Source organism: Podarcis erhardii (genome assembly GCF_964252035.2).
Source record: "Podarcis erhardii genome assembly, chromosome: 6".
In the NCBI taxonomy this organism is placed as follows: Eukaryota; Metazoa; Chordata; class Lepidosauria; order Squamata; family Lacertidae; genus Podarcis; species Podarcis erhardii.
This window is the reverse complement of record NC_138510.1, coordinates 79,540,835-79,549,920: the sequence shown is the minus strand read 5'-3', so window position 1 is coordinate 79,549,920 and position 9,086 is coordinate 79,540,835. Positions and strand designations below refer to the sequence as shown.

The 9,086-nt window shown below is 43.2% G+C and overlaps 1 protein-coding gene across 1 annotated transcript; it reads right to left on the bottom strand.

The window, feature by feature from the left end:
- Positions 1 to 599: 599 nt before the first annotated feature.
- Positions 600 to 8,681, bottom strand: LOC309344398 (pancreatic alpha-amylase). The gene is made up of 10 exons (XM_081866750.1): positions 8,429 to 8,681; positions 6,761 to 6,907; positions 5,159 to 5,356; positions 4,586 to 4,816; positions 4,274 to 4,407; positions 4,040 to 4,162; positions 3,816 to 3,915; positions 1,501 to 1,622; positions 1,216 to 1,341; positions 600 to 896 (listed from the first exon to the last, which is right to left on the bottom strand). The coding sequence occupies exons 1-10, from the start codon at positions 8,594 to 8,596 to the stop codon at positions 707 to 709; spliced, it is 1,539 nt and encodes a 512-aa protein (XP_081722876.1). The 5' UTR covers positions 8,597 to 8,681; the 3' UTR covers positions 600 to 706.
- Between the last annotated feature and the right edge of the window lie 405 nt (positions 8,682 to 9,086).

Sequence of the window (9,086 nt, the reverse complement as noted above, 5' to 3'; positions counted from 1 at the left end):
GAAACCTGGAAGTATAGCATAGGGCCAGTCCATGCATTCTGATGCCACTATAAGGGCTTTTCAAAACAGCCTCTGATTAGCAATCTCAGCATTCAGTGCCTCTACTATGTAGTGTGTAGTATGAAAGCACCCACTCTGCACTAGAATTTGGCCAGCTAGTTGCAGCTAGTCGGTGGGATGGAAGTCACTGCTATGCTGGTATCATCCACATGGTGGAGGAGGAGGAGTTTGGACTTGATATCCCGCCTTTCACTCCCTTTAAGGAGTCTCAAAGTGACTAACCATCTCCTTTCCCTTCGTCCCCCACAACAAACACTCTGTGAGGTGAGTGAGGCTGAGAGACTTCAAAGAAGTGTGACTAGCCCAAGGTCACCCAGCAGCTGCATGTGGAGGAGCGGAGACGCGAACCCAGTTCACCAGATTACGAGTTCACCATTCTTAACCACTACACCACACCTCTCTTGGCGACTGCTCTATGCATTCTTGCTCTCCTTTAAAGAATGGCTACATGTGGGCTGTTTTAGATAGATGGGGGCTCTCTGTGTGTGTGTGTTGGTGGCAAGCATTGTTTTATCAGGGAAACAAATGGCAGATCCATGTGAGCATTGCAACTTTTTATTCTTTTGAGGGATTCCAAAATTACTCCATCTCGCTCAGAAGTGCTTTAGGAAAGCAAAACCGAGGTGAGGACATTCCTCTCCCCGAGCTATAATTTAGCATCGACATGGATGGCGACAAAGGGGTCTTCGGCAGAGTTGCTGATCTGGAAATAAGCTGTGCCATCGCCATTGACTTGGATTTTAATTCCACTGCAGCCATTGCCTTCTTTCTGCCCAGAAATGACGTCACAATAAGTGCCAGCAGGGAGGCCGGTTTGCAGAGTTTCAGACATGTTCCTGTTTTAAAAAGAGAGTCAAAAATAATGATAATGTAGTTAGCTATCCTTTATCATCAAGCTTTGCACGCTAAGCTACCTTGGTGGGTCCATTCTGCTATGCCGTTGCTAATAATAAAATCAGATTTCAGTTTGCCCCATCCTTGCTTTTCTAAGGATAAAACTGATGATGCTCAATTGCCCACTGCATCCTTCCTCCTATGGAAGATTCTGGGGTGCTTTGCAAGGCTGGTTTAAACATTATTGCTAGATTCTGTATAGCTCTAGGTGCCAGCTAGACTTCTCTGCTTTAAACACATGAGAAATCTCTTCCTACTTACCAGTCGTCATTATTAAAGACAATGAATCCTTTGTTGCCACGACCAAATGCCACTTGATTGCTGTTATTGTCCCACCAGTTGGTAAATGGCTGTCCGTCCACAACATTGCGGAAAATCACCATGTTCCTTTGGAGGGGGAAAAATGGGTTCATTGGTAATTGATGTACTGTAGAACAGAGTCAAACATGCCAAAGTGCAATAAAGAGATAAGCATGATTAAGGGGACTGAAAGAGTGCTAATCTATGTGTTGGCTTGTAGCCATTAAGCCATGTGCACATTCCAACCTTATTTGACGCCATCGATGTTCGCAGACCCAGTCATTGCCACAGGTTGTGTCTGGATTAATGGTAACAGATTTGGTAGACCCATCCCCATTGCTCGGAGGTCCAACCCAGTCATTTATATCCTGGTTGTCAAAGAATTGAGAAAACATAAATATTAGAGGTGAAAAATAATAACAGGACACATTTATTGGAACATATAAACTAACCAAACTTGCAGGTTATCATATTTCTGGGAGGCAAAGGCCTGGTCTACACATGTAACATAATGAGTTGAGAAGCTGCTAGGGTCCCAATATGTTAGAATGGATGATGCCACTTCAGATGGAGGATCATATCATTATATTCCCTTATACCCCTACCAGTAGAAAGTTAGCACAGAATAATAATAATAATAATAATAATAATAATAATAACAACAACAACAACAACAACAACAACAACAACAACAACAACAACAACAACAATGTATTATTTATACCCTGCCCATCTGGCTGAGTTTCCCCAGCCACTCTGGGCGGCTTCCAAGTGTTAAAAGTGTTAAAAACAATACAGCATTAAACATTAAAATCTTCCCCAAACAGGGCTTCCTTCAGATGTCTTTTAAAAAGAAGATAGCTGCTTATTTCCTTCACATCTGAAGGGAGGGCGTTCCACAGGGCGGGCGCCACTACCGAGAAGGCCCTCTGTCTGGTTCACAGAAAGCAACAGTCTTGGCTGTCACCTCAATAACTAATACACTAGGGTTTTTTCTTGGTTTGGATGAACTTTTACTGTCTGTTTCAGTCAGGGTTTTTGTTTTATGTGGAGGAACTTTCAAAACTGATAGGCTGAAATAGTACAGTACTATCTACCACCTTCCTTGACATTCTGCTGTATGCGCCAAGACCACACACACATGACTTGGTCAATCTCTAGGATGTGTAGGATTGTTGTTCTGTGGAGCAAGGTGCATATTAATGATGCTGATGAGACTGAAGGACAGAGTTAGCACCTGCATTCCATAAGTAGTTCAAGTCAAATAAATAAAACCCAGTGGTAGACAGCATGGTTAGCCTGCACTGCTCACCTGACTTTCCTCCGGCTACATTTTTGGTGCATACCATCAGGTGAAAGAGCAAGGTTGGTGAGGTGCAGTTAGGCCGATGGAGTCTAATCTGGTGCTCTTGCCAGTATGTTTGCACCACGTCAACCTTGCTACCACTTCAGCCTCCCCCCATCCTGGTGTGAAGCAGCAACGTTGCCAAAGGGAGGTCAGCTAAGCGTTGCAAGCCCACCATACCTCCTCTGCAAGTGTGCTTCAGACTGCAGATGATTATTCTTCAGGGACGCCACATGCCCAATCATTACAAAACAACCATACCAAAAGTGAAGTTAAGAGAAATTGATTCCTTTTGGAGTATAACAGTGTAATCATAACCATGTGTAAAGGTGAAGTTAAAGGAACCCCCGACTGTTAGGTCCAGTTGCGGACGACTCTGGGGTTGCAGCGCTCATGTCGCTTTACTGGCCGAGGGAACTGGCGTACAGCTTCCGGGTCATGTGGCCAGCATAACTAAGCTGCTTTTGGTGAACCAGAGCAGTGCACGGAAATGCCGTTTACCTTCCTGCCGGAGCGGTACCTCTTTATTTACTTGCACTGGTGTGCTTTCAAACTGCTAGGTTGGCAGGAGCTGGGACCGAACAATGGGAGCTCACCCCATCGCGGGGATTCTAACCGCTGGCCTTCTGATCGGCAAGTCCTAGGCGCTGTGGTTTAGGCCACAGCGCCACCCGCGTCCCAACCATGTGTACTCAGAAATAAATCTCAATGAACTCAGTAGAAGTTACTCTCAAATCAATTGGATTAGGCTTGTAGCCTTGAAAAATTTGAACCTCCCTGGGATATTCCTTCCTTCCACCACCCCATTTCAATTTACTGAAAACTGAAATAGCCACCTATATAGAAGAAGACTTTGGATTTGATATCCCGCTTTATCACTACCCTAAGGAGTCTCAAAGCGGCTAACAATCTCCTTTTCCCTTCCTCCCCCACAACAAACACTCTGTGAGGTGAGTGAAGCTGAGAGACTTCAGAGAAGTGTGACTAGCCCAAGGGCACCCAGCAGCTGCATGTGGAGAAGCGGGGATGCAAACCCGGTTCACCAGATTATGAGTCCACTGCTCTTAACCACTACACCACACCGGCTCTCAGTGCAGACCTCTTTGAAAATGTGGTACACATCTAGAAAAGTGGGGTGCACATCCTTTAAAACTAAATAACGAATGCCCATTGCCAATTTATTTAGGCTCTTTGTTATCACACAATAGAATCTGACCTTTCCATTCTCAAAGTATCTTGGCCAGCGGAAGCTTGACATCACACGGGTGAAACCATATGGGTGAGCGAGCATGAAGCCGACTGCCATTTTGTATTGCCTGAAGATATATTTTAAGAAAATGAACATGAAAGGGAGGATCAGAAATTGAGATTTATATTTATTTCAGGGGTGGGGTGGGGAGGAGGAGCCAGTCAGGCTTCAAGTCTCAAAGTGTCCCTTACCTGGAATCCCAGAAAGTCAAAATGGCAGATCCACCAGCACCGTGCCCCCTCTGGTTATCATGATTGTCTACAAAGACAACGGCTTTGTCAGAAGGCATCAAACCCCAGCCTTCTCCCCAGTTCCTGAAGAAAAGAGAGAAAGGGCCAAATTTAGCTAAACGCTGAATTTCAATATGTACAAGGCTCTAAGTTTCGGTATTCAGTTTTGCTTTGAAGTATATAAAATTGAATTACTTTAAATAAGCCATCTTTTCTCCACTCCACTTGCGAATGACCGTTCCCAGTTTTGCACCATATTTGAATTCAGTTACCCGGCCATTTCCATAGTAGTCACTGGCTTTAATTGCCTCTCCACCCAAATCAATTACCTGTTGAGGGAAAAGAAGAAAAGTTATTATGATACAGCAACATATTAGTAGAAAATAAAGTGGTTTTTTTACGCTCTGAAATCAGCTCTACATCACAAATGTCTGCCCTTGCCGTCCTCTCAAGCTAGCCTTATATTTGCTTAATGGTTGTCTTCAACATAACAGACAGTCAAAGTACCTCTTGGAAGATGAAAGGCCTTGTTCCTTCAGCAAACCAAGTCGTTCTCAGATTTTTCAGCTTGTCTAAGAATGCTTTCATGTCCCCAGGCCACATATGCTTGGAAGCATCAATTCGAAATCCTGCTACTCCAATGTCAATCAGATGGTTCATATACTCGGCAACCTTGGAGCGCACATAGTCCTTTTCGAGCGCAAGGTCGAGAAGGCTAACGAGGCGACAGTCGCGGACCTGTTTCGAAAGGTTGTTTTGAGAAATCAATTTCATAGAATCATAAAACTGTAGCGTTGGTAGGGACCACGAGGGCCACCTAGGCCAATCCCCTGCAATGCAGGAATCTTTTGCCCAACATGGGGCTCAAACCCACAACCCTGAGATTAAGTCTCATGCTCTACCAGCTGAGCTATCCCAGATGCCCAGTTTATCATTAGTGGGTTGGGTGTCACATTAAACCATCTTCTCCTATGCAGAAAAGAATTGAAGAAGAGGAACTGCATAAGGATGATGAAGAGAAGAAATATACAAGGGAAGAAAGGAGAAAGTGGGTAAAAAAAATGAATGGAAGAGCTTCACCTGGTAAGGATCACCATAATTTTCAATCTCTCCACTTCCAGTTTTGCATTTCCAGTCGTTGAAATCCCAGCCGGAGTACGGGACAGCAGGGAAATCGTGGGTCTCTGAATTAAAATAGCTTCCACAAGTAGAGTGGGTGCCAGATCCAGCAGCAGCTCCACACATGTGGTTGACTACAGCGTCAACATAAATATATACCTGAGTACAGAAAAGGCATGACCAGGTTGTATTTATTATCATTGCTTCTTATTCTCTTCTAGGCACAATTCAAGGAGTTGGTTACACCCTGTGAAGGCCTAACATACTTTAGAAAGTGCTTCCTCTCTTGGGTCCCTTCTCAGGCACTGAGTTCCATTGTGGATGCTCTCTTAATCATACCATCTGTGCTTAGTTACCAACTGAATGAAGAGAGATGTTCTTGGTGGCTGCCCTTCTCCCCAGTTACGGAACGCTTTCCTGCTGCAGATTTCCCAAAGTCTAAGCTCGAGAGCATTTTGGGATGGATCGTAGGACCTATCTGTTTGGGATGGCCTAGAGGGCTCAGAGTTAAGTTGGAGAATGGTGAGAAGTGTTATTAATGTAGGTGAAATATTAATTCTGTCTTGCAGGTGCTTGATCTGTTAACCACTCCACATCTTAAGGATGGGGTTGACTAGAAATCTCGGTAAATTAAAACAAGGCACTTTGTGTCAGTGATGGAAGGTTTTCAAGCAGCACATTTCATGGGCCCATTCCTCTAGAGTTTGGGCCATGCCTCCTTTATTTACTTTTAAAATGTCTGCAGAGGAGACATCGAACATGCCTATAATAAGTGAGAAACACAATTTAAAATTCATTAAGGGGTCTGTTTTGACCTTGCAATAACCCTATAGTTTTCCCTCCTGCTCCTCCTTTGCAAAGTTACTGAAATGGCAATATTAGGTTTCAAGAGACAGCTGCCCATAATAAAAGAGCCTCACTATTTAGACCACACTAGACCACACATGCTTATACAGCATTGTGTATAACTAACTGAACTAGAAGTTAAAGGAAAGTAGTTTCCTATGTCTCCCAACATTCTTAGGAGAACATGCACAGTAGCTCGGGGGGGGGGGGCTCCCAGGAACCACAGCAAATGCCATTTCCATGGTTTCTGACCTTTCTAGACATTTCCCATAGCTTTTTGTGGGACTGGATGATTTTGTATATGCTTGCAGGATCCTTGAAAGTTAAACTGTGAATCCCTACATATGGCAGAGTTATCCCTGGAGTAACTAACTTTAGTTAGTTTGGGAAAGGTAAGGGCTCTCGATGGCAAAGAGGTTCTAGATCCTGTTGCATTCTCAGAACTCATTCAGATTAGTGTTGCTTTTACATTTGATTAATTTAAGGGTGTCCAGGGGATTTTCCTCCAAATTCATCCAACTGAAATGGGTCCATTCTGAATCGAGTTAGGCAGACTCCACCCATCCCTAGCTTGTTGGGGTGACAAGTGAATTTTACCAGCCATCTCCCTGGAATAATTGTCTCCCTAACTGAATACATGTCACCGGCATAGAACCATAGCTGATTTGATCTTAAGTTCCCCACTACAGGTATAGACAGGATTTCCAAACCACTTACTCCAACATTGTTGCATCTGGTCACCATGTCTTTAAATTCATTCTCATTTCCAGATCGTGAACATAGCTTGTAACTGATGGGCTGGTATCTTTCCCACCATGGCCTCCATGGATTTGTAATAACGAGGTTTTCATTTGGAGGGGAGATCTGTGAATTAAGAGATATTAAAACACCACACACCAATAAATACCATTTCAACAATTTAGTAGAGAGCTGATGGTGCTGCTTAAGTTATTGTGGGCTGTGGTTGACATAGTCAGAATATGTACAGACAATACAAAACAAGTGATGAGTAAATTCTCCTCAGAAAGCTTTCCCAATCTTCCTCAGAGAGTCTTCAGAAGAACCAAATGTGAGAGGAACTGCCCCCATCCCTCCCTGACAGCATCATTTCACCCAAAGCAACAGGGAGGCCTTGCAGGCATCTACGTGTTTGGAAATGACACTCATACAACAAAGTCAGGAGTGTCCTTTCCTTCTGGAATTCACAGGATTTTTAAAGTTTCTATGCCCTTGATTCAAATGAATTGAATGTTACAAATCCCAAGAATCCTGACAGACTATGGCCAGGAACATCACTTCCTGCTAAGCAGAAGCCAGGGAAATCTCTCTTGGCTCCACTAGCAAGGTGTTCCTGCTTCCAATTCACCCATCCTTTCAGAAGGGAAACAGGAAAAACCAGGTTTCCAAAAGACTCCATGGATACAGAAGGTTCCATGCTGCATGTTGTAAAAGACAACAAAAACAGGCATGGAGTTACCTCTTGTTATCTCTCTCCCTCCCTCTGATTTATATTGCCCTGAGGAGTAGAAATGAGGAGTAGAATGTTATCACTCTCCTATTGCACTGGACCACTCTGCTCTAATGGGGAAGTGTGAAAAGAAGTTCTTTATCACTTGGCTGGACAATAGCGATGTCTGGCTTACCAGCTAATTTTATACATTCCTTGCTAACTTAATTCTTGGCAAAATTGTGGTCTTGTGACTTAGCAGGTTGTAGAGTAGTTTTCATTATCCATTATCTCTATTAATATTAAAAGAGTGTCTCATTGTTATGCACAGAAGATCATGAAGCCCAAAGCAAAATGCTTCCATCTTCTTTCCCACACGCCATTATTCATGGAGTGGTTTGCTTAACTCTAAACCAGACCTATAAATAAAGCCTTAGCCAAAATATTATTTGGGGTGTTTTTTCCTACCCCAAATTACATTGTTGGATGTTGCCAAGTTGGCTATGTGAACCGGTCCCACATTCCGAACAAATTTCAAAAGCTTCGGTTGTCACTTTGACATTGTATTTCAATAGTCTTATTGGTTCGGACACATTAGTTAAACCAGGAGTAGCTAACATCCTAACCTCCAGGTGGTGCTTAACTATAGTTCTCATCATCTTTGGCAAGGCTGTCTGGTGCTGATGTGAGTTAAGAGTCCAGCAAAATCTGCAGGTTATGACATGGAGTTCAAGGGTATCATATTGGCTACCCCTGAATTAAACCATTAAGCATTAACTATATTTGAGTCCTTCACCTTGGTCTGTTTCCAATGACTGGTCTAAGTACTCTCCTGTAAGCACCTATTATTTCCAGTTGCTAGTTATATTGAAATCGCCACTTGTTGTCTTTGGTCCAAATAAACTGTGACAAGCAAATATTGAATAGAAGTTGCCTACCTGGACTCCACCAAATCCATTAGGTGCCAAATAACGCTCGCATTCCAGAGCAATGTCAGCCCAACGCCATTCGAAGAGATGAACAATTGATGTCCTTCCGGGCTTTGTATTTGGGTTATACTGAGCCCAAGAAAGCTCCAAAGCAACTAGGAGAAGAAAGACCCTCATGTTGTCTTGGACAATTGCCGTTGTTGAGTGCTTTGCTTTGCCTTTCTATTTATATTCTTGCTGCAGATCAAAGTACACTTCAGTCGTGATGCATTCAACACAATTGGCTATATTTAATCAAAGGTCATTCCGTTTGGTGGTTTAAACAAAAGTAACAGGTGAAGATAACAGACCAAATTCTCTGGCTAATAACTTCAAATCCACAGGATAAGGCTCCGTGTGATTATTCATGTCTGTGTTCGCAGCTAAATAGATTAGATAGTCCTGGGAACAGACATTCAGAGGCTGAATCCATGAACTTGTATGCACCGTGAAGAGTTTGCATCGACACACTCTCCTATTCCTTTCAACAGAAGGAGCCATTCCACACTTGCAAAGTGAAAATTATTATGTGCATGGAGTATATTTTAATGGGAACCTATTAATTGGAATCAGTGTCACTGCAAATACTGTGAATTGTAGTAGACGGTGCAAGTGACTCCTGGTGTCC

What these genes read in the sequence shown, in the direction of transcription:
- LOC309344398 (XM_081866750.1), bottom strand. Translation starts at nt 8,596, where the DNA reads ATGAGGGTCTTTCTTCTCCTAGTTGCTTTGGAGCTTTCTTGGGCTCAG. An exon ending in GGCCTTTCATCTTCCAAGAG is followed by an intron (nt 4,408 to 4,585) that starts GTACTTTGACTG and finishes TTCCCTCAACAG; the next exon opens with GTAATTGATTTGGGTGGAGA. An exon ending in CATCGATGGCGTCAAATAAG is followed by an intron (nt 1,342 to 1,500) that starts GTTGGAATGTGC and finishes CCCCCTCCAAAG; the next exon opens with GAACATGGTGATTTTCCGCA.